At 38.1% G+C, this 27,951-nt stretch overlaps 1 protein-coding gene and 1 long non-coding RNA gene across 16 annotated transcripts in view; one reads left to right on the top strand and one right to left on the bottom strand.

Moving 5' to 3' along the window:
* LOC110399405 (von Willebrand factor D and EGF domain-containing protein-like) overlaps positions 1 to 27,951 on the top strand; it is a 168,267-nt gene that overhangs the window by 95,129 nt on the left and 45,187 nt on the right. For all 3 annotated transcript variants that reach the window (XM_021398038.1, XM_021398037.1, XM_021398039.1), the window contains 6 exons: positions 1,537 to 1,651; positions 4,415 to 4,665; positions 5,865 to 6,084; positions 11,512 to 11,649; positions 13,584 to 13,736; positions 15,253 to 15,417. In XM_021398038.1, coding sequence (XP_021253713.1) covers positions 1,537 to 1,651; positions 4,415 to 4,665; positions 5,865 to 6,084; positions 11,512 to 11,649; positions 13,584 to 13,736; positions 15,253 to 15,417 — 1,042 coding nt within the window. The remainder of the gene's footprint in view (positions 1 to 1,536; positions 1,652 to 4,414; positions 4,666 to 5,864; positions 6,085 to 11,511; positions 11,650 to 13,583; positions 13,737 to 15,252; positions 15,418 to 27,951) is intronic.
* LOC110399406 overlaps positions 1 to 27,951 on the bottom strand; it is a 140,755-nt gene that overhangs the window by 93,404 nt on the left and 19,400 nt on the right. For 8 of the 13 annotated variants that reach the window (XR_002439187.1, XR_002439188.1, XR_002439169.1 and 5 more), the window contains exons 2-3: positions 15,556 to 15,817; positions 4,486 to 4,657 (exon numbers count right to left, since the gene is read on the bottom strand). This is a non-coding gene — a long non-coding RNA (uncharacterized LOC110399406). Of the gene's footprint in view, positions 1 to 4,485; positions 4,658 to 15,555; positions 15,818 to 19,133; positions 19,419 to 21,822; positions 21,923 to 27,951 lie in introns of all 13 variants that reach the window. The other 5 variants (XR_002439175.1, XR_002439177.1, XR_002439170.1 and 2 more) reach the window with 5 other exon arrangements.

The following is a 27,951-nucleotide window of genomic DNA, read 5'->3' as shown; positions in this document are numbered from 1 at the left end:
AGGCTGGTTGGAAGGGGTACTGCAGCTGTAAAGTATTTCACTTCTACACCCATCTTCTGCTGTCTCAAGAGATACGCTATGACGGTCATAGCACTACACAGTCTTTGTCATATGAAAACACCCTTGAGAGAACATAAAACATTCTTGCTTACATTAAATACCACTAAGTACAAACATATAGTGCTTTGACAGCTTCAGAACCATAATCAAAAGCCTAGTGCTATGTTTAAAACTGCCAGCTTGCTAGGAACTGCCTGGAAAACACTTTATCTTTTCGTTTTCCTGTGAACTTACCAGTGTAACCTCCCTCATCCCTTGAAAAAGAGATCGCCTGCTCTTATTTTCTATAGGACTGCATTAAACACCTTTTCTCTCTTTCAACTGGGCTTTAAAAGATACTTTTGGAGAGCGTTGATAAGAATATTTGGATGTGCTGATCCTGCTTTCCTACCCTGAGGCAAGTACAAGCGAAAAGGAGACCTCTGGTCTTCATTCTCATAAAATGAAGATTAATCAGGTACATCTTAACCCATTTGCCTCACTGCTCTCATTAGCACTAATGGGAAAATACAATTTTCAAAGTTGCACGGATCGCAATAAAGTACTAGTTACCAAAATAAGATGAAAGATCACATTTTTCAAGAAAATCAGTGAATAGAATCTAGTTTATAAGCCCAAATGAGGGTAAAACTATTTGAATTTAAGAATAAAAATAATTATGTCATAACCACCGCAATTAAAACTATTTGTTGCTGTTGTTTTTGCTTTTATGACAAGGGCTTTCCCTATTCTTACATTTTTGGAACTCAGAAATGAATATGCCATCTCAATATGCTGTTTCTCTTGGTGTCATAATAATTTCTAACCTGAGATGCTTCAAGGGATTATTTGAACTAGGCTTCCAATTGCATCAAACCCCATTCTAATTACTCCTCTTATAACATCACTTTGTAATACCTAAATTGCTTTCAGAAAAGGTGTTTCAATTAAGGGACATTTTATATCAGGCCAGTTTGCATTCTGTGTTCCTCTTTTGTGGAGCCTATTCTCTACCACATTATTACATCAGAAAAAAAAAAGCAGCTTTTTCATCAGAACTTCAAGCCTTTGAAAGCAACAATGTAATAAAATCTAATTCACATCCAAATTTTTATGTTGGAGATCTGTCATGTTGTATCATATGATACAACATGAAAATTATAAGGGTCCTTTTAGGTCTTGGTTTTGTGGGTATTTTTTACTTACCTACTGCAGTTAAAGTGGTATTATTTCACCATCAATATTGCCCACTAATCCATGTCCCTTAGTACCACATCTACACGTTTCTTGAACATCTACATGAGATTTCATGGAACTCACTTCTGAGTGCTACTAAATAGACACCACGTCAGTAGTCACTGCTGGGAATAAAGCAATAAAGCAAGATCCTGCTTATCTCCAAAAAATATTAACTGCTAATTTCTTAACTTTCCTTTTTATCTTTTTTTTTTTTCCTTGCATCCACCTCCCACCCATTTTTATTTCCTTTTTTGGCAGGACAATACTTGTAATATAGATGGACTTTGCTATGGTGAAGGAGAGTCAAGCCCTACCAGTCCTTGTCTCCTCTGTGAACCTGACATTTCTAAGTTCACCTGGTCTGTTAATGAAAGTAAGACAGTTTTTTCTAAGATTTAGAAGCACTTAGCTGGGAATTTAGTACTCAGTTTATGAAATGCACAGTTTCTCCATCTGCTAACATGGATCTATCCTACATAGTGGTTGTAGACTGCTTGCAGTGGGAATAACAGGGTGCACAAGAAATACAGACTGAACAGACACAGAAAGTATTCCACTATGTGCACTAGGCATCTGGCTTCTTCTCTCATTCTGGCTGAAACCTGACAAACCTTTAATTAATAAAACCAAAATAACACCTTATAAAGAATTTTTTGATATGCTGATACCACATGCAGGGCCCATACCTGTCAGGAAAAAGCAATGGACCCTAAAAACACCTGTGATCATCTTGCAGGTACAAATTTTTAAGGGAACAATTTGACGAAAACACTGCTTTTAAAACACTAATGTGTATTTTTTATATCTGTAAGAAATGTTTTCTTTCTCTGAGCCAAATACTATGAAATGCCACACAAAAGACCATGGCTTGGCCCAGAGTCTGACTGACAGGGAAACCGAGCAGCCCTTTGTAGCAGGGGTCATGGGGAAAGCTGCCTTTTAAAGCACCTCCTGAATGCTAAGGATTTAATCATAGCTTTTTCATGCATTCCCAAAGTAAAAAACAACTGTTGCTTAAAGCTTGCTTTACAGATCAATCATGACTCTAGAAACATTGGTCTCACAGTGCATCTCCCCACTTACAGGAACACATCTACATCTGGTCAATATGAAGATTATAATAGTGCATTCATGTAAATTCATGTGTTGGTTCTAGAGTTTCTTCCCTGGGCAGCATGTTCTGATGCTTGACCACTCTTTCAGAAAAGAATCGTTTCCTAGTATCCAAACTGAACCTCCCCTGGAATAACTTCAGGCCATTCCCTCTCATCCTGTTGCTGTTACCTGGGAGCAGAGGCCAATGCCCACCTCACTACAACCTCCTTTCCGGAGTTGTAGAGAACAGTAAGGTCACCCCTGAGCCTCCTCTTCTCCAGATTGAACAGTCCCAGCTCCCTCAGCCGCTCTCCATAAGACTTGTGCTCCATACCCCTCACAGCTTTGTTGCCTTTCTCTGGATATGCTCAGGGCTTCAATGTCTTTCTTGTAGTGAGGGGCCCAAAACTGAACACAGTACTCGAGGTGCAGCGTCCCCAGTGCCAAGTGCAGAGGGACAATCACCTCCCGCTCCTGCTGGCTGCACTATTGCTGATACAAGCCAGGATGCCAGTGGTCTTCTTGTCCACCTGGTCACACTGCTGGCTCATGCTCAGCCGGCTCTCAACTAACACCCCCAGATCATTTGCTGCCACATACGATCTGATCTTATGTTCTTCTGTGTCTATAATGTCTTGTAACCCTCCATCCAGTTAACACTACCTTTGTGTTTATCTCTAAATACACACCAGCATCAATATTTCATCGATTACTTTGGGCACAACTTTTATGGGCTCCATGGTTTGATTGTGAAGTAAAAGTTAAATTAATAGATGAAAGATTTCAACAGTTTTGCCAGGACAATCTGCTGGAGAAGCAGTTTAGAAAGCTTTGATAGCACAGCAGCAATGAATGCAGAGACATTTAAATAGCTGCATAATGTGAGGCATGCTATGGAAAGCAAAACTTGATAGGATACGCACACACAAAAGAAACCCTGATGATGCAAAGACACAAGTTGTCTTTATGGGAACAAATACATGGTTCATAATTTTAGAGTGCAACTTTAAATTAATCCTCCATATCGTAAATATTCTCTAAGTTAAAAATAATTGTAGATGAGTTGCATTGTCAGAAGATTCCTTTAAATATCAGTATATGTCAATTTGTACTGCTGGTTAAAGAGGAAAGACAGCTGGAGACTGAGGAGGATTACGACACTGAGATGAAATTTCCAGCCCTGCATAGTGCTGCTGTCACCTGAAGGTATTCATCTGATCTTGATTTCTAATATTAAAATGTAATACTTTTCTCCACCTTGTCTTGCTTGCATCTTTTTATTGTAAGTACCTTCAGGCAGCGTTTGTCTTTTACTGTACAATAGCCCAGTATAATTAGGCTTTTATCATCATTAAGGAAATACCGAAAGTAAACAACAATGAAAACAACACTAAAAATAACAAGGCCAATGTCGACATGCTATGCACTAATGTCTCTGGGGATAGAGAATTTCAGTATCGCAGATGTACATCTCCTGGCACTGAGAAGATCCTTATTCCAGAAATGTCCAACTCAATTCAGTCAAACTACTGAGGCTTAATTACCACTTGCGTAAATTGTAGAACTTGTAGAATTTACTCAGTGGAAGAGTTTCACAACTTTTACCCCCAAAAGTTGCCCAGCCAATTGGTCATTCATCGTTTTGAGAACTGGTTTACTTATATTTAAACAGAATAGAGTAGAGTAGAGTAGAGTAGAGTAGAGTAGAAAAGTATACGTATGTTAGAGATATAATTAAAGTTTCAGCAAGAACTAGGGGACATGGAGCAGTAGGAGGTTACAAAAGACATGTCCGGTCTCCTCCTGTGTATCTGATGCACATCAATGTTAATCAAAGTTCAGTATGGAACATAAGAAAAATGGGAGTAAAAAAGTATATGTTTGGTAAAGCCATTTGCTGCCTCTAACATCTAAATCATTTCCTTCACCTGTCTCAGGATACTTTCATCACTGAGAGAACCCCTACAAAGACCTGCACTGTGAATCTTTACATGGCAGAAACAAGAATTTATGTAATCATGGTTTCATTTTTGCTGTTTAGACAACCTGCCTCCTGTGTTCCAGGCCCCCTCCAGCCAGCTGCTGACATTTATTGGTGAGAATTTTGTTTACCAGTTAACAGCGGTGGATCCGGAAGGGTCAGCTGTGCTATTCATCTTAGAGGCTGGACCTCAGGATGCCAGGCTCTCTCCCGCTGGCCTTCTTATCTGGAAAGTTGATTCAGAAGAAATGCAGACCTTTGAATTCACTGTGTCGGATGAATGCAATGCGCAGAGCAGATACGCTGTTGAGGTAAGGAAAGAAGACTTTAAAGAAAAAGCATAACACACCTGTTTATCATGGTCTCATTTTGCTGCAATGGTCATTATAACTAATAATTTGTAACTGTCTAAAAAAAAAAAAAGACTTACTATTTCCTCATAAACCCTTATATTATGCAGCATAGCAATAATGATCAATTAATGGAATAAATATCTCTGAGAATGTAGAAACTATATATACAATGAACAAGAGAGAGTGCTATTGATTGCTGTTTGAAAGAACTCTCTTCCAGAGCCTGTTAATGGTTCATTAATCTGCTTTAAAATTCACATTCTGCATTTGGTTCACAGAAAAAAAAGCATATAACATAAAAGACCGAGTTTTAGCTATAAAAGGGAGATTATAACTCATTCTCAGTGATATCTTTAGAGGGTGGCTTGCTCTTATGTCATTACTCCACACTTTAAGTTTCTTGGCAGAGCTTGTGCATGACTTTATTGCATAGCCTAACATTAATCCTGTGATAGGATGAGCTAATAAAGTGGGATGCAGAACCTTGACACAAGAACAGTTTTGTGAAAAAAAGGATATTTTTCCTAAAGACTCTAATTTCTACTCATTCAAACTACTCTCATCAAAAATACCCATCTGCTGAACACAGACGGCAAAGGGAAAATGTTTCAAACTAGATCTGTGTTTAACAAGATGAGAGAATGCAGAGGTTTGAATCTGTTGAAATCCTGTCCTCATCCATATGTAACATGGCTATGGACCTCTCTTCCTTTAAAGAGAAATTGGGTAAAGAATGCCACAATCCTCAACCTGACTGGGAGCCATTTATAATGTAAAACAGTAAGGATGGTACACAGGCAGGCAAAGAGAAGAGATTTTTCATTTCTTTGAAGAATGAGGAACAAATCTTGCCCTCAGACACTATGTAAAAACTGCTGTTATAGCAAATAGGACTTCTTTCTTATAAGAAGTTAGAATGTGCCCCTTAGCGATGAAGAGAAAAAATCCCTCTAAAGCCAAGATTTCAGTCAGATAAATACGTATGCGGAGTATGAGACCATCTATCTAGACAAAGGAAATTGGTTAGAAATAAGTATTCATAATACTAGATAACATGTTTGCGCTGCAAATCTGGCCCTTCCTGATGGGTACCAATATACCTCTCAGCAGTGATTATTCTGAGGAATCTTATCACAACTCTCTTTTGCCTTCCTCAGGTTCGAGTGAAGCCCTGCGGCTGTCTCCATGGTGGAACATGTGTCACCAATATTAAATTCCCTCCAGGCCTTGGTGAATATCTCTGTTTATGTCCAAATGGATTTGAGGGAGAGTTTTGCCAGGAAGATATTAATGAGTGCAAATCAAACCCATGCAAAAGCGGAACGTGTGTGGATGGTGTGGACAGCTATACTTGTCAATGTCCCCCTGGTTTAGGAGGTAAGACGTCCCCTCTTCCAGCTCTAACTAGAGACAAATTGCATTTCAGGGATTTTGGAGTGCAGTGTAACGCCAAATGGTCGACATTTGATTCCTCTTCTGACTTAGCTTTAGACAGATAACGTGTAAAAGCAGCAATCTAATTATCCGTGCTCAAGGGAGGAAAAAAGACCTAGAGGTCTGCATCCTGAAATGACCATGATAGAGTGGCGAACCACTCTGTCTCAGCTTCCCCCAGCTCATTTCCCAGCTATCCACCTGTGAGATGAGCCAGGGGAATACTGAGTGGAGAGGGAAATGGCAAAGATCCAGGACCCTCTTGCACTCCTAAGGATTTTACTAAATTAAGCTCATGAAAGAACTGGGCATTGCTGATTTTTTGTAGGCCTAGGAAGGATAGATATGGAAAAGATGCAAAACTAAATTGCCTTAGAGAACCACAAGCCCATTGTGTTGTCAGACATACTGATGGAGCAAAATCTAAGCTTTTAAACTGTTCAGGGCCAAGCACAATGTGATTGTAAGGGATACAGGCAAGTAGAATGATCACTGCCCCCAGGAAGTTCCTTTTAGAAATGCAGAATATAAAGCATGAAGAGGAGGAATAGGAGAAGGAAATGCAGTGAAGACAGAAGAGGTGGCTGCAAGACATACCGTGCAAATAGGAACGGAGGGAGTGAGAACCTGAAGTGTCAGGTGAGAGAGCAGCATCTCATAGATCACAGAGGTGAGAGCTGCTTGGAGCTGTGTTGGGCTGTGTGGAGCTGCTGCCAGGTGTCACACAGAGCCTTGCACCTCCTCCACACCGGGACCCACACTCCAGCTGCTTGTAACACAGCTTGCTGCCAATACAACACGCTTTCACATCGGCCCAAACATGCCTTCTTCTGGAACCTCACTGAAGTTGCAGTCTTTTTGTTTGCAGTTTATTCTTTCAGGAGGCACAAAGCAAATCTGAACGTACAGGATTTCTAAACTTAGCCTTTTCTTAACTTCGCTGCTAGCATCAGTGTCATTTAAAAGAGCAGCCACACGCACACCGGTCATTAGTTTGATTAGTCACTGGAAAGGGAAGGCTTTGCATTACTATCCATTCACGTCAGAATCAAACCGGCCTCCCAGCAGTGAAGGAAGAGTACTAACAGAAACTGTGTTAAGATACCATTTGGGCCAGAGCCATTTGAAAAACAAGGGAAAAAAAACCACCTTAAGCTGAACTCAGATTTCAGTGTTTGAAATCTCTATTAAAAACCAACTGCTCTGTTCACATATGAAAGCATGAGTGAATTCATGACACCCAAAATACTGACTGCTGTATAGCGCTGTATCTTTGAAAATTTCAAGTAGAAGTAACATTAAAAGCATGTAACTATTACTGCGTATGGTATCCATATACAAAAACGATGAATAGATTTTTCTCAGTGGGCTCATGGAGGCAGAAAGGTACCTTTTCTCTTTTTCAGTAGTTCACAATGCCTTCACTGTTTTAGTCATGTGGAATTGAAATTTCAGACTTCATTACCTATAAGACTCCAGTACAAATGAAACAAAAGCAATTCAGAGTTGGGAGCTCATAAAAGTGGCCCAAAATATGCGCGTCAATCTGGTAGTGGTAATGGGACAGAACAGCCAAAATCTGCTATCTAAAGTGTTTATGCCACAAAATACTACTGAGAGAGCTACGCACAAGCCTAAGCGTAGAGAAAAGAATGAAATTTTGATCAAAATACAAAACTTCAAACAAAATCAACACATTTAGAATGGCACAGTCTTGAATTCCCCTGGAAATAATGTCACTGTGAGCACAGGGAAATTTGGGAACATTTTTGGCTGGATTTGGTTAAAAGATTTAAATATACTGTTGGGAATAATACTTCATTGCCTTCAAGGAGGTAGAGTAAATGGATAAAAAACAATTCCGTGAGTTAATAATGTCAGTGTACGTGCTCCTATTCATTGACCTTCACCAGTTTCTCACTCCTGCACATAGATGGAATGAAATCAAGCTGCATTACTCCACATAAAATAGTTTGCCATCATTACATTGCTTTGTTTATAAACTCATATGATGTATATTCTAAAATGTGGTTCTTACTCGTACATGAACAGTCAAGAATGAAACATCCAACACTTTAGAATAACATGCTTGAAAGCAGCATACAGCCAGCTCTGAAAATAAGGACATGGGACACCTTAATGGCCAGAAAAACACTGCTTTCCTGAATCCTTAAACCCTGTCAGCTTAGATAAATATGCAGTTCTTTTTCTGTACTTCCCTGGCCCAAAAGCTAAAATAGAATCAACAGCAAAATAAAAATATGATTGAGCGAAACAGAAATACATCTCAAAATTTTAATAGCAGGTGAGAAATTATAAGCAAGTGGAGCTGAAAGCCAGCTGGGAAGGAGATGATTTTACTTCAGGGCAGGTTCTGTGACAACAATAAAAGCTCATCCTTGATGCTGTGTTTATGTCTCAGTTCCCCAGAAAACCATCAATAATCTAATGAGAAGGCAATGCTGTACTGCTCAAGTGACAGCATCATTTCACCATCAAATCTTTACAAATGATAGGGAACAGGTAGTAGAAACAAAATGTTAACTCTTTTGAGAGCTTCCAAAACACCACTGCAAGAGAACAAGGATAAGGGACAAAGTGTTTTGCTGAATGGTAGCAATTCAGGTGCATCTGTGTATCTCAGGCAAGGTAAGTGCATAATGTAGAAATGGGAACAAGGCAGGGAGAGCCATAGGAAAATCTGAGAGGATGATGACTCCAGAATTATTAATACTTCCAAGTTCTGCAGAGACTAACACATGCTTATCTCATTGTGTTTTCAAAGCTCGTTCATTCTCCTGCACTAGTGTTAACAAGAATTCCTATTGTTTCTTCTTTTGGTCACTGAAGGCAAGAATCTTATCTTCTTGAGAACAGAACACCTCCTTGAAAAAACTGCATCTAAGTCACAAAACCATCCTTTCTTTCCCTATGTATCCATTCATTAATATGGGGGCAGAGGGGAAGAGAAAGAAACTGGAAAAAAATAAAAATGGTTCATGGTTTATAATAACCTTACAGTCTCTCAATCAGATTTCCTCTTCATTTAGATTCAGCTTAACTTGAACACAGTCAAAAAGTCTTTCTCTGCATCTGTAGGTGGTCAGCTCCTCTCGAGGCATGAAAGGAGTTGATCTTCTCAGCCAATTTCACATGCAGGGATGGAGAAATAGAGCTGGCAAGGAAACAGCTGTTTCAACCTTGCAACCTGAAGATCTTTTATTCCTAATATTTTTATTTGTGCTGTAGCAGTGTCAACAGAATTGGGACTCCCTCGTGCTGCAGCACACTGGAGGTCATGCGAGCACAGTAACTGACCTTTCTCGTTGCAGACAATTTTCTATCAATTTCTACTGCTTCTCCTGCAAAGTTTAAGACTTTCCAAATGTTCGCCTCAGACACTGCTGGATTAACATTATGCCAACACTGATCAAATAGCATTTAAAGTTAAATCTCTTTGTGTGAAATGAAGTGGTGCTTTCATAGTTCAACATTTAAGTTGGTCGAGTGGGCTTTAAAATTTAGGCTGTTATTCATGGTTTTCCTTTGCTTTTTGTAATTCTCTCATTTTTTGAGATTTTAAAGCCAGCCCTTTGCAAAATAGAGTGTTGGGGAAGGAGGGAAAAGAGGAAGAGGGATTGAGGGAGAAGTAGATCTTGTTACCCAAACCGGGAACTTCATTCCTACTTTTATTGTCCAAGGTATCGTGTTTCGTCTTTCATGCTTAGGGAAAGAAAATAATTACTAATGTAAGAAGAAAACTCATTCAATATTTCCCGCAATATGATGTCTAATAATTTCCTAATGTGTCATCAGAAAGTAGTATCAGATAGAAGCAGCCTGATGTTATCAATGTGCTAATTAAGTTATGCAGTATAAACAATATTCCAAAATGTAATAAAAGAGAAAACCTAAGTTAATACCTGTAATACTAAGTGATGCCCAACTTGCATGAAACAAGGAGTGCTTTCCTAAGCAAGAAGCATGCACGACTAGAACAATCTAGATTCAGATGGCACCAGAAAAGGGACATGGCTTTTGCTCTGCTGTTTGTTTTTTCTTCTGCCCACAAGACAAAGCAGGCATGAGAAGGTGAAGTCACTAGCTTTATTGAGACAACTCAACCAAGAGAGAATTCAATTAGATTTTCGTACATGAAGATGCTATTTTAACTTGAAAAGAGCTGTGGAAGCTATTTGAAATGCCGAAGAAATGAGAGATTATGCTGCAGAAGATGAATAACAATGTTCTGTTTCTCTAATTCATTCCTCTGTGACAAATTTATGTTTTGAAGAAAGAAGTTTTAAGAATAAAAAGATATTCTATCTTAATCAACCTGAATATCTGATAAGGAACAAGCCACTGCGCACCTTATGGTATACTTTGAAGAAGGCATTTGGACTCCCCAGAAAGTGCCCCAGTCTCACTGGGTATTCTTACAAGGAGCAAAGAACAAAGGGAATTCCTTAACACAGATGTTATGGGATAGTTCCAGACTGGGCTGCATATTCCAATAACTAACAACAGGCAAGCAAATTTTCTCAAGTGCACATATACAGCAGCATGTTTATCTGAAGCCCAAGTGAACCTGTAAACAACATTGTATACGATTACTCCGCATGATTTCATGTTCAGATAGTCATTTTAGCTTTGGGGTCAGCCTCCTCTACAGGCATCCATTCAATCATCAAACGTTGTGAGTCTGAACATGAATTACTTCAAGGGAATTTAAAATGCTTACATCCAAAACCAGCAATAGCCAACATCCATTGTTTGGGGTTTAGATCCTACGGAAGCTTATCTTCTGAACACCAGCACTGCGGCTCAGAGACATTTTCAGACAGTTTCTTCAAAACTTAATTTAAATAGAAAAACCTATTTTTTGTTTTTTTTTTAAATTTGATCATTTTGTCAGATTCACCTTTAGCCAGACTCCTGTTGTACAATAAGCTATTAATAGTGTGACATTCATATAGAAATGAAAAGCACAGCGTGTCAGTATATGGCTCTTTGTATCCTGAAGCCAAAATGGTGACACTGGCTTCTTTGGTATACGACAAAGATCTCACATAAACATGATAACAAAAACAGCAGCAAAGACGTGAAAAGCAGGGCAATAATTTATTTAATGTGCAGAGTTTTCTAGGAGCAGTAGACCCAAGTTCAGCACTTCTGGTGCCAAGAACAGTAATAAGTAGTCTGATAAAAGTACATTTAAGGGCAATTGTGGGGAATTTGATGCTAACGTGAGTGACATCCCCTGTAATGAGTTTACAGATGAGAAATAAGCCTCAGTCTGAATGAACATTTGAGCTGAAGAATAAACAGGGAATATCTCCTGATTATTAACCTCCTCTTGTTTTGCCACAGGGCTTACTTGTCAGGAAGACAAGAATGAATGTGAAGAGAGTCCATGTTTTCCTGGAGCATCCTGCATGAATACCTTTGGATCATACTTATGTGGAATTTGTCCGAGTGGGATGGAGGGAAATGGTAAAACTTGCAAATGTAAGAGCATGATTTGTTATAATAGAAGGGTAAAAATGGGCCCACTTCTACTGCTGTTACCCTCAATTGAGTACTTTGTCACTCACTTCAAGGACAGACTTTTAAATATACAAACCAGACTACTGTCATCTTATATTAATATGGATAATTACAAATTGGTCTCAGTTTGCTGTTTTTCACTGCAGTTTAGTTTCATTTTTATTAGAATGAACACCACCACATACAAAAAAGATATTTTCCAGATGTCAGCCAGATAATTTTCCAAGGACATTCTCCAGGTTCCCCACTATTTCTCTCCTAAATAAATCATCCACTAACAAGTAGCCGTGGAGGACCTCCAGGATTAGTTCTGTTCTCAGTGAATGCTGAGTGGGAAGGATGCGGGGTAGGAGGAAGGTTAATGTGCAAGTCCTTCACAAATTTCACCTCTTTCTGAGGTGCATTTCATGAGAAGATGCAGCCCACAGCTACTGAGCTTATGTTTGCCATGAAATCATGCCACAGTTCCCACAAGCAAAATAAAAGGCCGGGAACAATTTAGTACCTGTTCAGTACACGCTGCTGAGGCAGTTCTCTGCAAACTCTTGAGTAGGAAGTTACAGAGACTTTGTACCACACTGAGACCTTTCCACTGCATGAAATGTGACATACCCACACTGCTTTCTTCAGTCACATACACATGGGTCTTCTCCAATAATGACATTTGGTGGGCAAGGACAAGAAAACTCAACATTTGATGTGTTTTGCACTTGTTTGTTGGGGTTTCCAATCAAGACCAAGAAGAAAATGATACAGATATTAACTTTTCCTTACATTGACTGCCAAAAGAAAAAAATGCTTTTGTCTGGTTTACTAAGAATCCCTTCAATCATATTACCAAATATCTGCATAGAAATGTTTTCTTTAACATACTGTTTAGCCATGCCAATTATTTCAGTGATTTTGCACCTGTTTCATCAATTTCTGTTTTTCTAGGTAATTTGACTAACAAGGAAGTTTAGAACAAAATTGCGCTCTTCTTCAAAATATATCAGAATCATAATTTCTTCCTATGCATTTTTTATTTGCAGACACATTCCCTTAGTTCTAAAATACACATTTGTTAGAACAAGCAAAATAGAATGACTAGAAATCATCCTTCCTTCTTCTAACACACAGGCTTAACATGCCCACTCATGCTTCCCTTGCTGAAGGGTAAAGGCCTGTCATAGGAAGGAGAATAAAACTGAAGTAATTTTATAACTGCTGAAGTGGTTTATAGCTCATTGCATTATTCAACATATATGTGTATCATAGTCTCGGGATTTTCTAGGAATACAGAAAATCCAGGCGACCCGGGGCAACAGTTACTTAACTTGCAACACATGCACATGCAGTCTTGACAATCCCTAGATCATCCAAGAAATTCTCTTCAAATTTTGTGTAAATTTATATTTTCAAAAGGTTCCAGCAATCAGCTTTTCTCTTTAAATCCATATATACTTAGCACAGATATTTTGAAGCATACAAAGTTTGCAGCTGAACTAAACTGATGCAGATTCAGGCAGAAGCTTTCAAGGAGAGGCAGGAATCAGACAAACTTCAGGTCCCAGGCATTTGTGTACCATCTTCATCCAACACCACGTACTGCACAGAGACCTGATGCCTTCCTGCTGCCCTTAGCTCAGTAAAAGATCACTGTGCATATTAAGTAGTTCTCTCAGATAAGCAAGGATTATTGAGTTTGTGCATTGTAATGTTTTCTATATTTGTGCAGAAGCTTTGCTGAACGTCAGCAGCTGACTCACCTGATTTGCCTTTATTTGCTTGATGGTCAGCCTCCAGAACAAACTTATGTCAAATTATCTGATTTACTGTTACTGTTGCTTTTTATCATCAATCACAGCTAAGCCCTTAACACCTCGTTTCCTCCTCTCCATGTTTTCTTTTTACAGCTGTTCTTGCTGCTGACATTACAAAAGCTTTAATCATTGACAACAGCAGTGGCAAAGGTGACTTGAACAAAACTGAGGATGATCAGCCACTGCAACCCTTAGAGGCAAAGAATTCTCCTGTAATTAAGAATTTTAACATAAGTGACAATCGTGGTAGGTATACAAGGATACAAAATATTTTTCAGCTGTTCATAGAATCGTTAAGCCTGGAAAAGACCACTGAGATCATCTAGTCCAACCATCAACACATACCACCATGTCCACGTTGGAGTTTTACATATTCAGAAATCATACATTTAACCAGCTTAACAGTAAACACAAACTGTTTATAAAACATCACAGAAAGATAGAGTTAAAATCTCCTCAATACATCAGCCTGGAGATTGCTGCTAAACAATTTTGCATGGGACAAGAGCCCTTACAGCAGTACCAATCAGACTGGTCGGGCTTAAGTAGAATCTCATCAGTTTTGAGATAGAACACAATCACTCCAAATCATAGTGATCAATGGAAAACAAGATGATAAGAATGACAGCGTATGCCAACTTGACATAAACAAGTGATGCCGAATTTTATTCCATCATCTGACCGGCAGTCACTGCATTAAGACCAAACTTTGAGCATAAATCAACATGACTACAGCAGATGCTTTTCCCAGAATATTTGTGACTGTCATCATTACAGCAGGACCCAGAGCACTGCAGCACTTTCAAAGAAGGGTATATATTGCTTATGTTGACCCACTTCTAATCAGTATTTCATTTTTCCTTGATTTTCTAGTGAAAGCAGGGAACAGAATAATTTAGACTTGGCACATCTATTTTGTAGGGACACATGTGGGAGAAAATAGTTTTTTTTCTCTCACCTTCTTTTGTATATCCGTGCCAGGCTAGCCCAAACCTAACCAGAAAATGAATTCTACACATATCTGTCATATTGTTGTATGCAACATGCAATGACAACACTGGAAATGCTTGAGAATCATGATAGAGACTTCACTGGAGGCCATTATAAAAGATCTACAACCATCGTTAAGATTTTATTCATCATCTGTTCTCTGTCGACACTATTAAATACTTCACAGGGAGTTCATATTCTTGCTATTCAGTGACATCATAAGTGATAAAATACCACATACTACCAGTGTTTAATTTAGCACATATTTCTAAGATAATTAAAATAATCTCTTGTCATACAAGGTTCAACACTTTGAAGACAATTTCTAGATCAGAAACATAAGTACTTGTCAGTGAATTTTTAAAAATAAGGTATATAAGTACTGTAAGGTTTGATGATTACTTTCCAATTATATGAGACCAGAATGATATCTGAATAACAGTTTCTTACTCAGTTAATCTTTCAGTTATGCTGAAAATTACAGTTTCTATATTATCAGTGATAAATGCTAAGCAACTTTGAGTTATAAACTTGTAAATATGTGGTGGACTAATAAATCTTGCTTTAATGAGAAACAGCTGTTCTGTTACACTGTGCCTACAGGACATTCTCATGTTTGGCACAAGGTTTGGAAACATTCTGCATTAATTATTCTTCAAAAGAATAAAAGCAGTTATAAAACTTTAGCTGGGCTTAGACATACTTACTTTTATACATGCATTTTGTTTGAGAAATGATAAATAAGCATGTTTGAATTTCCACTTTTTTCTAGGCCATGCAGCACATCAGACCCACGTTACCACCTGTGCCAATAGGCCGTGCTTTCCTGGAGTGCTGTGTTTTGATAGGAAACCCCCTTACGTTGGCTATGTCTGTGGCCGATGTCCAACAGGGTTTTTTGGAAATGGCCGAATCTGTAGCAAAGCCCCCAGACCAGGTACTTTCTAATTTTTGGAATTTTTAAATAGTTTTGCAGACAAAGGCTGTAAGTGAACTTGAAGTAGTATGGCATTACAATACAATGTGCTTCAAAGTCAATCCCCAATGCCTTTTTTCCAACTGTGAACACTCCTACCTGACAAGCAGCAGGTCTTATTTCAGGATTCTCTGTCTTTCAAGAACGAGATTCACCCTCCCATTTGCCACTAGGTAGAATTCTTCAGGACAGGACTTACTAGATGTATGAATCACCACATCTTTATTTGTGCCACTGCACAGACATGATTTCAAAACGTGTTTCCTCCTCCGTGGGATAGGAACATGACACATGCCAGTACCACTCTGCTTTCCTTCCCTCCTAATTTATTTGTGGCAAGGCATCTGTTCTCCAGCGTAACCTGTGAAGATGATGATGAACAAAGTACCATGTGAGAACAACTATAGCAGCAACTGATGGCAACAGATAATTAAAACATTTCAATAGCATCCTCTGTAGCCTGAGCAGCATTCTTCCTCTGGGAGTTCTGAAACTCAGCTGGCCCATTAATCTCTGAGGACTGATCATTAGAAGAGGTCTTCTGCTGTGACAGGAGAAAAGCTGGGTCCTGACCTCAAGCAGAAAATGGCAATAGCATAGCAACCACTTATCAGTCATCCAATCTTGCTCTCTCTCAATGAAATTCTCATAATTCAATGCATAGTTCTCTAGGGACACTCTGGATGGCTGTACTCTTTTCACTGCACAGAGTGATTTGCCAAGAGAACTGATGTTTACTCCCTAATAAGAGTAGTTATTAGGTCAGGTTCCCTGTCTTTCCTCTAAATCTTTTTCTTAAGCATTCAAGACAGACTCACTTGAAACATATTAGAGTGTTCCCTGACCTGCTACACTTTACAAACCTACCCTCACTCCCCATTCTGTATCCAAATCAATGGCAACTGCCTAGGTGTTGTATTTTAACGCACGCTTTCAAAGCCAAAGCAATTTTACTGTTTAGAGTGGGTATCATCCTGTCTTTTTGAACTATAAATTGATTTTAGCCAGTTCTCAGAATTTAAAGGTCACAAAAAATAAAACTAACATTTTCCTTGACCTGCCTTGCAATGAGTACGTACACTGTATTAGTTTGTCAGAGGCATAACATCAGCTATTGACTGTTCTGTAACTTGGTGAAGCTGTAAAAGCAGTTGAGTAAAAAAATATAAATCACTATGCATTTAAATAAAATAACATTTATGTCATTGCCCAAAGTTCCACCTTGCCATTAATTGGATAATGGGATATATGTTGTATACTCCAAAGGTCATTTCAATGCTGCTGAGTAGAACAGATATTCTACAGCTATTTGTACCTTAAATCAAACAAATCTTTAGCTCTCTTCTCAGTCTTAGAAACAATTTTCATTTTTTCTGGGCTTCAGGAACTGTAATTGCACTACTTTCTATCTTTCTTGCCTTATGTAAGATGTCTGTATGTTCCTATGCCACGGGCAAGACCAGCCTTTAAAACAGTCATGTTCCTCAAGATTAAATGAGAATAGTCCTTCATTTTCGTATTTAGAAATGAAAGAAATTTCTACAGCTTAATGTGTCCTAATTTATAACCAAAATGATCGGTTTAACTCTCTTTCACATGTGCTTTGCTAGTTCAAGCACAAGTATTGTACAGCATTGATGATTAAAAGATATCAGACAAAAAGGAATGAATTTTCAATTAACATTATGTACAGTTACGGATTAAGAATATTGTGGAATCCTCCCTTTAGAATAATAGCTTCTCTCTCTTGTAACTTATGCTATCAGTCTTCAAACAAAACAGAACAAATCCTCTTCAGCTTGCTACAGTGCTTATGAAGGAATTGAGATTACAGATGCCCCTTCTTTCCAACTATACTAACTTTAATGTAAAAATGTTCGTTAATTCCTATTTTGTACTTTTATTAGCTGTTTTTGACGAGAAGCTATACTCAATTGTTACTATTTAAGGATTAATGAATAAGTATGTTTTCATATAGAAATCACAAAAATTACCCAACTGCCTTTTTAGACTACAAAGGAGAAAAAATTATGCCAAAAGAAATTTTTTTCCTAAGTCCCTGTGACAAAGAAGATGCACTTAAAAGCCCTTCAGTTTTGATTTCTAATCAGCAAAATACATTTGCTCAGCAATAATATGTGATAGGTATTAATCTTTTGATGTACTTGTCATACTGCAAACTCCATAATTTCCACAAATAATTTTCTAAGCTCCCCTTGGCTGCTCTTCCAACAGTGTAGGGCCTCATTGTCTTCTCACGTGCTTTACTTGGTGTGTATCAGTAGTCTGTATCAGTTTAAGTCAATCAGACTTGATTGCAATTGTTTTTGAGGTCCATCAGATTAGTCTTGAGGAAAAAAATTTCAAGTACCAAAACCCGTATGGAGTTTCATGCATAAATGATAAGTTTTAAAAATGCATTCTCATATGTAATGTTTTCAGGTAAAAAAACAAAGAAGTATTTCTCTCCCTCCAAAATCCATAAAACACATGACCTACATTAAAAAAAAAAGGACTAGTAGCATCAACTCCTAGTCTCCTAATTTTGCTGGCAGTGCAATAGGAAGGAAAGTCTAAGGAATTTAAATCTGCCCAGGCTTCACTGGGCACATTTCACATTTGTATAAAACATCTGTTACCTTTTTGTCGGAAGAGCCACATCTACTATATCAAACCATGCCGTATCAAGGCCGTGTTCTCAGAGTAAAGAAAATGAATATATCCAGATGGGGGATGCTGGTGACGTGACTGCGTGTTTCAATATTAGGTTCAATATTAGGTCTCATCAGATGCTACCGGTATTCTTCTAGACTGTTTTATCACTCACAGTCTCAGGGATACCCATCTGTTTGAACTTCCTCAGGTTAGAGAGGTAGGTGTCATCACTAAAGATTTTTTTTTTTCCTATTAGTAAATCAGCAACTTTACTGGACAAAGCAGTGCCACATCCATCACCGATAAAAGACTGCTCAGAGCCGGCTTGTTCTGCCCCTTCTGGTTCAGGGAGCCAAAGATCAGGGGAGAGAATTATTTTATGATCTTTGTAAACGAGTTCTGCTCTTTCCATTCTGAGCACCACTGCAGACACTCCTGCCACAGCAGTTAATTTGCAGTATTGTAGACATTTGCCACTTGATGTACTTTTGGATTTGCCAGCTATTTGTTATGTTTATGTACTCTATTTTACACTGTTCCAGTACCTGCAGTGTGCTTCTGAATTCACTTTGATTTTACATCAGGGAAACCTCTGCGACCTTCTAATTTGTACCACTGTCAGATCAACATCCAGGTGTGAATTTAAAAGCTGAATACAATATTTGAATTAAAAGAAGGGATGCGTTTGAACACATAGTGCTCCAGAAGAGCACTAACACCAGCAGAACACATTATTCTTAACTTTTAGCTTTGAAATCATTGTTGTCGTTGTGCAGTCATTATTGATCACTTCCCATTAAAAATAAATAACTCCTTGAAAACACGACAATAAGAGCCTTGGTTGCCAACGCAAGGTTCCAGCTCTGGGGCTAATTGCAAGAGTAAGGACTTCTTGCTGCCTGGAACTAATTAAATGATCTTGCTTCAAGAAGAGACTAAACAACATAGTGGAATCCTTTCATCAAACAGAATTGATGAATTTGCATTAAAAAGATCAAGGCTCAAATTCCAGTCTTACTTACGAGAGTGTAAATCAGAAGTGATTCCATTAAATGAAGAGCATTGCCCTAACAGCGTGAGCCTAGGGAGGCTGAAAAATGTGTAAATGTAGGCACATCACACGCAGAACTTTCAGCTACAAAGTCTGTATGTACTGGAAGATACAGATACAACACACACACGCTCTGCAGCATTCAGAGGATGTTGTACAATGAGCAGCCAATCAGTCCTGACTGTTGACATGACACTCGGTTGAAGGCAGGAATATTTTGATGCTGCAGTCATCAGCTGTGAAGTTGTCTGAGAACCTTGCAAAAAAAGATAGGATAGAAATAAAAAAAAACCAGAAAATTAAATATTGCTTCGATCTGGCTCTGTGTGGTAACAGATCTCAACTGCCGATTCTTGTGGGCTCGGAAACTGGGAAGCACTGCCTACGGCTGACTCCGGCCATTGAAACCCTGAACAGAGAGTTCATCTTTAATCTTTGGAACTTGTGTTGGAATTTGCTGATCCCTTTCTTAAACTATGTTTCAGTGTTTCCATTTTGTGTATTTCAGGCCCAAACAGACATTTTTGCAAACTGACCAGTCATGTTGTGATGGCTCCTTCTAGGAGTATGTGATGAAGTGGCAGATGAAGTGTGGTTAGAAATGACACACAAAGACATTCCATACAAATTTAGGTTCATGAAAAATACATTTCTGCAAGTGATATACCAATACTCATCAAGAGGGTCAGCCGGACATTTTGGACATAAGCTGTGACCCTTTTCTGCCCTCTGAGTAGGCAATTGCCTCTGAAAAGCCACTTCTGTATTTATCAAAGTAGAAAGGGAACCTGAGAGTCTTTCAGATGGCTTTTTCCTCCTTAGGAATACCTAATACAACATCATGCATTTTCAGAAAAAATACAACAAGGGCCCGCACAGTGTATGCTATGACCCACACATAATAACTAAAGTAGTCACAGTGGGAATAATATGTTTAGATAGTTTAAAATATAAACAGTTTCCAGCTTCACTGATCCTTATACTCTGTCAATCCAGAATTTGTTAAGTGCTTCCAATCCAGATGATATATTCAGGAAATGAAGTAGCTCAGCAATAGAAGCCCAATGAAGCCCAAGCCATAAAACCACTAGGAAAGAGGACTAAGCTATATGCCATGAATAATATTTACATTCAATCAGAGCATCAAGCACAGATTACATTTCTCTCCTACCAAGAATGTGCCATCTTTTGCTTAAGCAATCCCCATGTCATCATGACTTTTAAGTGATAATAACAACTCAGTCTCCAAGAAATAATCTATGGAGGATAGAGGCCCTATAGGGGTCTTTTTGTTTTCTTTTATTTTGGCTTTTTCTTTTTTTTTAACGCTAGCAGAATAGAGAGCAAGATTATCTCCTCTTAAAATTTCCAAGCCTATTTAATCATCTATCTGTAACAGCTCATAGCTTTTAACGTGAGCCAACCCTGTTTTCACAAATTTGATAATGTTGTTGTTTTGTTAAAGGCACTTAGAAGCCTTTTAAAATTCTAACTCATACTCAACCAATATCCTGGCCTCATTCAAGCAATGCAGGAGTTTTGCCACTCAGTATGGAAGCAAAGCCAAAGATAATGAAAAGGATTGGTAAACAGTACAAAGTGGAATACATTACAGTGGGGAGAAAAGGAGACCCATTATCTTCTTCGTAGCTATTAAAGCCTTATACATATATATATATACACCTGCATGTATATGTATAAGTACAGATAGTTGCCACTCCTGTCAGTTGAAGATGTAGAAAACTCGTTAAAGCATGATTTCACTCAAGGTATTTATATCTGCTTTTAAGGTATTAAAATAGATTCATTACTGTTCTCCAGCAAGGCATAACTCAGATTGTTTCTTGGCTTTCATATGCAAAGCAACTCATTTTTATGTGTTTACAGCCCAAAACAACATAATTGTTATTTTAGACCATTTACTTCTTGAATCAAATAAAAAGAATTTCACTAAAATATTCAAATTTAAGCTATTTTTCCTTTGATGAACTATTACGGATTTTCTTTTGAAGAAATGTTAGGAACTTTCTTTATAACCTATTATTACAATTCTAAAGGATTCTACACAGGAGTTTCAGACAATTAGACAGGGATGCTTCAGAGAGGATCTGCCTTGATTTTGCCAATTCTGCATATATCTATCAACTTGTTCAAGTCAAGAGAGAGTCTGAAGGCCCACGAGGCATCATCAGATAAGAACACAGTTTTTATTAATTTTTCCATCTCTCTGGGTGCTGAGCTGAAGTAAAATATACTGCCAATTCCTGAATAGAAAATAGAATTTAGTTTTATGAAATCTATCTTAATGCTGTCTTTATGGTTGCTGAAGTAATACAGTTGTGGACTGAAATAATTGGAGAAGGAAGAACACAAAGACAAGGGTAAAAGCTTAGGTCTGAAAGGTGTGCGAGGGACAACAAAAGAAAGGGCAATAATGTGACTTTGAGGGGGTTAAGTGAATGATCCATGGTGTTTTCAAACACAACAATACTTTACTTCCTGTTTTGTTAGCTGGAGATTCATAGAAAAATACAGGAAGAACACTTCTAAAAATTGCAGCAGAAAATATTTTAGAGCCAATGAATGCACAGAGCTGAGAAAGAGACGGTAACAAAGGAACTGAAAGCAGCAAGTCTTCTGTGTGAAGGGTGAGAGCTCACCAAATATGTTGAGCTTTCCATCCCTGGGAGAGAACTTTTCAGTGAAAGCTTGAAATAAACTGGGAGGTGGGATGGATGGTTGGGAAAACACAGTTTATTTCTGAAAAAAAAAAAATAGTTGGTTCATAAATATCCATATACAATTGGAAAAAGACATCGATAATGAAAAATATCAAAAAAGAAAAAGAAAACAGGGCACTGGGGAGCATGTTCCCACCTCTGCAATCAATAAATCTCACACCATTTTTAGAAAACACAACCTCACAAAACACGGCCTTTAAAATTTCTGCTGAAGGCTTACAGAAAGCATCACAAAAGGCAAAAATAAATAAATAAATCCACAACAGAACAAAGCAACAAAACCCAAGACTCAACAGTGTTTACAAACAAAGGAACAAACTACTTTACTTTCCTCAGAGGCTCATTTTTTCCACGCAACTTAGTGCTCAATGCCTTCTTGCAATGTCCTTGTACTTAACCTCCAATCCTTTGTCCTAAGAACAGTACTAACAAAAAGTTGATAGATGCTTCCTGGGAACTCAGATACATGTTCCTTATGTAAAGGTGCCCTGCGTTAGGGTAAGTTTCATATTTAAAGGTTTTCTTATTTTCAGACCTGTGTGTTGTTCTAAAAACTCAGGTTATAGCCTCATACTATTATCTTCTCATGACACCTAAGAAGGACTGAACTGGTTTAAAAGAATCTAAATTGAGGCTGTACCCCAATTATTTATGGTTTCTTTGGGGCTTTTATTTGTGTTGGCTTTTTGTGTGTGTGTGTGAGTGTGTGTGTGTTGTGGTTTGGTTTGGTTTGTATTTTTGTTTCTCTTAATCCCTATATTGTAATGCTTTCTATTGAAAAAGGTTTATGCATAGAGAAATATTTTGAATAAGGAAAAGGTTATACTTAAGCAAAATCTTTCTAAGGCATTGTTTTGATATTTGTTTTGTGTGAAAGGGATTATCTTGAATTGTATGTATTCCTTGACATAACCTGGATGCTTCTGAAAATGTTCTCTGATATGTAGTCAGTAATACCATTTCTGTGTTCATCATACATTTGTTCTTTTCTCATTCTCACTGTTCTGCACTTTTTTATCCTCCTTGATATTTTCCTTTTTCTTATTTTCCTGTCTTACCTATGTATTCATAAAAGGATATCACTCCCGTTCTGACACTTGATTTTTTCAGATACAAGACAGCTTGTAGTTGTTCCATGTTTTTGAGATCATATTTCTTGATGGATGACCAGAAGGTGTTAGGTCTTTCCATATGCTCATTAATATTCTTCTGCTTTAACTGTTCATACTTCATTGGGCCTATCCCAGAACCATTTGCCTTTTTCATAGCTTACTAGTAGCCTAGAGTCTTCCCTTGATTAGTTAACAATCATGCACTTTTTTTCTCCTCCCCCGCAATTCTATTGTCAATTCATATCTAGAATTTGCCAAGTTCAGCTATATTAACACTTCACCTTTCAATATTTTCTCTTTTGACTGTAGGCCATTGGAGTCACCAATCACCATGATGTCTCTAGTGGTACTTTTTTATGCAGGTACAGCTTGGCTCAAATCAAGAGGGGAACAGTTCTGCAAAACTGATCCCAGAGGCCTAGCAGGTGGTTGCCCAAAGAGCTTCTTCTGTCATACAAAGTCCATCAGTTATCTGCAGAGAAGTACTGCCTGACCTGTGGTTTTCTCCTTGCACCAGATATAGTCCCCTAAGCATAATATAGTACTGTTTGGCTTAGTTACATATCTTTGCATAGGGTATCTTGATTGTAGTTTTATAAGCTGTAAAAATTATTTCAGAACAGTTGAATAAGAATTTATCTTCCTCCATGATGAAGACACTTAAAGAATTAATTTTGTCAGGCTCTACTACTTCAAGAAATCTGAGATTATCTACCAAGCTCTCCTTCAGTGTGAATGTTTTTCTAAGTTCCTCTGGCCCCCTGTGCACTGTAATGTAACATAGCCCCTATGCTGAGGCAAGCAGAATCCTCTTAGTTTACCTAAAATACAGTAATGCTAAAAAAAAAAAAAAAACCTTTGTTTAAAGTTCACTATTTAGAAAATTTGAGTTTGGATGCTTCCAAGCAATGCAAATGATAATCAACAGAATGCTCACAAAGCAGCAGACATGTCCATAGACTCATTTGTTGATATTTGTGGCAATTATTTACTCTGAAAACAGGGAGATTCCTGAATAAAGTTTAGTGGGTGAACTGGCTGAGGATCCCATGTTTTCTCTTCCACAACAGGCATTGTGACAGAATTGTATGATTTTATGTTTCAGACATACAAAACAAATTTGTATTGCAAATTCACAAATTATGAATGTTTTTGCAGAATGATGTACGTACAGCTGCAGCCACATTAGACAAACAAAAGAGTCTGCAACAGAGGAAGGAATGGTTATAATGCCAGTTCCATAGAATATTCCCTGCTGCACCTACACGGCATTGGTAGGCGAAGGGGAGGAAAATTGCTCAGGTAGCAACAGCAGCAACAGAATCTCATTTTCTCCCAGGTTGAAACATAGCTCATGGACAGTGAACTAGATGTTTTCCTTCTAATTTTATAATTAAAGCAGCGAATGAGTGAATTAACACAGAAGTGATGGTTTGGGAGCCCAGAGTTTACTGAGACTGAATATGTATATACAGATGGATGCAGAGCAGTGCAACTGCTTTGCTCTTGTGCTGACCTGTCCGGATGCAGGGCACATTAGGCCCACAGGCTGTTGAGCTGCGTTAGTCCAGCATCAGCCTAATAGCCTGGCTGGTTTATTCTGTTCGCCTATGCACAGTGAGTGGCATAGGCCTAAGTTTCACATCTCTTTCTGATTGGTGAATTCCAGACCTGGGCACCTCTTACAGAAAATACATTACTGATATCTTCTATTTCCATATTTTCCATGGAGGGGATTAACTTTTTCCTGTGCTTATTTTGAGTGTGAAGTGTGTACCTAAATGCTTTTACACTGCAGGTGACTTTTCAATTTTTGTCACCAAAACATCATGATCTCTAAACTGAAGCCACTGTCTTAATTTGTAATATAATTCCAATCTAAGTCTGAAAAACACTTTTCTTCCTATCAAAATAATCCTGGGATTTTACACTCTCTGTACAACTTGGGAAGTCAAAGTTGTACCTTTTTTAAAGGAGTTGAGGGGTTTTTCCAGCTGGATGTTCTGGGATTTATTGTTTGCAATTGTAAGCAAAGGGATCTCAGTGACTGGGGAAGTTCAGCCAGCTTCCAAATGTGGGGAAATTGAGGATGCTTAAGAGAAGAAAGGGAGAATCAAACTTTTATTATTGGACATTCAGGAGGGGAAGATTTTAGGGTATGCTTGAATGGCCAAAGAGAAGATGTAGCAATTAAATAAATTCTGAATAGAGAAAAAAGTTATGCCAGAACTTCATCAAATAAAGATTAAGAGCTGATGGAAAAATAGAATTTCCCTGGAGCTTCGTATTGACAGCTGCTCTGTTTCCCCTTTCTCACCAAGTAAACACAGAAAAAATATTAATGTGGCATAGCAGAGAGATAAATGTGTTGATCTTTAATGCTCTGGTAACAAGGCTTCTTAGACCAGTGTAATTTTTCTGTTCTCTCTTGACATTTTAAATAAGATATATGTGCTGGTGGATGTTTCAAATTTTAAATGATGACCCACATTGTGTAATATGTCAGAAGAGCATTTCTCTGTCGAGGTTCTTCTGAATGAGAAATGTGCTACACAGCATGTACTACTAAATGTTAATAGCTCTAAAACTACGCAAATTGTAAATTTATTGAATTGTGTTAATAATGAGATGAATTCTTAAACTACTCACAGAATTCTGAAACAGTTGCAACCTGATCCGAATTAAAGATGTCCATAATGCTCCAAACTGACAGGTGGGAGAGACAACAGACATGATCTTGTTAAGGAGAAGGAACCAATTTCCAACTGAAGAGTAGACTGGTTTGGGGAATTTTAGTGGATTAAAGGACAAAGCAACACCTGGATTACAACACAGAGATTGCATGGCAATGCTGATGTGATTACATTAAAAAAAAGCCATGCTTACATTTAAAAAAAAATAAATTTTCTAACTAATAGCTGAGAAGACAAGCACATCAGTGGAGTGGTAGTAACTACTCATGTCTACAAGAAGCCTACGGCAAGAGTGTGAGCTGTCAGCTGTGGCTCAGGGTGTCTCCAAGGCACATTGCTGTGGAGGTGATCGAGTCTAAGAGCAGTGAAGATGTATGTGAGCAGCACAGAGGAATAAGGTCACTGGCATGGTCCACTCTGTCCCAGGCAGAGAATGAAATCCCATCTCTCTGGGAAATGACTGATGCCAGAAAGGGATGGGATTTTTCCCAGCTCAAGTCTAGGCATAGCCTACTTCTGAAAGCTTCCAAATGCAAAAAAAATAGCTAGAAACTCAAAAGAGAGAAAATAGATTAGATTTCTTTTCTGTGTTTCAGTGCTGACAACTCAGGTTGGGTTTTAGAGACTGTAGAGTGTCTGCTCTGTTTGTGAACTGCTATTTTCACTAGGTTTTATAGCTGTTTTATTATCTTCAGAATGAACATGATCCAATTCATCTACAGATAACTAGTAGGTACTATAAAATGCCATTTGGGCAAGAGAAGAAATCAGAATGTGCTGTACTTTAACAACATCATTGTGGCTTTGGCGTGCATGAGCCAGATACTGACTACGATGATTCCGATTTATAAACTTAATACAAGCAACACAAAGTATTTCAAACACTGGGTCAACCAGTGGTGAAGGGGTTCTCATGTAGGGGACTTCCAGCTCCACACAGATGGAAATATCCCAGTGTTGAGTTGGATGAGGGATGGATTTATTTCTCTGAAATCTGGTCTCCTTTGTTCTGTTTTTTCGCAAACAGGGGGCCTGATCTGTCCTGGCATTACACCGTTCTTACAGTGGTTTATCTCCATTGATAGGAAAGGAGTATCTTCCATGCAGTGCTGGAACAAAGCATCAGATTCTCAGTCTTTTATCCAAGACTGTGAAAATTAGCAGACTCTCTCACTGCTGCATGTTTCCCAGTTAGTACAGGCAGAAATACATAGGGTAGTGAAAATGTATTTTTGTACTACTGCATAACCTTGAGCACTTTGTCTTGTCATTTTTTTGTTATTTTTATCCAGTCCAATATGTAATCATACAGTGGCATCACAGAGAAAACCAGATTCACACAATCACATTTCTGCATTAATAATGGGTTATACATTTGAAGATATTGATCGACTGCAAGGCAAATAAATTGAAGTAATACAGAATTTGAGAAAGCTGCTGACTACAGACAACTGAGTCTGCAGTCTTTGGGTATATTTCTTTGTTTTGGTGCATGTAGATGTCTGGAAAAAAGTAAAAATAATTTTTCAGGTACACCAGAATAATTCTATCAGATTCTAATCCTAACTAAGTGTCACAGTCTCATTGTAAGCAAAAATATGAAATAATGAAGGCTGAAAGGACACTGAAGTAATCATATTTGACCAATGCCAGGTTTCCATGACAGTACGTTATGAAGTTTGATGGTTCATTGAAACGGGATGAGAAACCTGAGTCTGTAAATGTGGAGAACAAACAACCAAAGTATATCACCGGTCTTTACTGCTAGTTCTATTTGAGATGTAAAAACTGTGTTGTCATAGACACACTCCAACCACAGCACGTTCTCACTTACAGGAAAGGCTGAAGATTATTTGCAGGATGACATCACCTATATTATCTCTTACGGAATTAAACGATTTCCCTAACTCATGTAGATCCCCTCATAGTTACTAAAACTCAGCTAGGAGGAAAAAACATTTGATTACAGTACAGTGGGAGGAGCTCAAAGCTGTAATCAGGGCTCATTTGGGAAATTTGTTAGAGAGGTCATTTGGTCTTTCACTGCCATTCATGCTATTTCTGATCCCCAAATCAAATTTTCTAAAGGCAGCAACAATCATCTGTTACTTATAACTTTCTGCAGGGATATTTCTTTTACCTTTCTCAGGTTCATTGTTAAAAGTCCTTTGACTTCAATCTTTCATACTCTTGTCGCCCATGTCCTTCCCGGCTCAAGATCTCCTTTCTTCCATTCCATGAAA

The sequence above is a fragment of the Numida meleagris genome, chromosome 5 (assembly GCF_002078875.1).
Source record: "Numida meleagris isolate 19003 breed g44 Domestic line chromosome 5, NumMel1.0, whole genome shotgun sequence".
NCBI lineage: Eukaryota > Metazoa > Chordata > Aves > Galliformes > Numididae > Numida > Numida meleagris.
The sequence above is the reverse complement of the archived record's forward strand: the minus strand, read 5'-3'. Positions and strand labels throughout refer to the sequence as shown.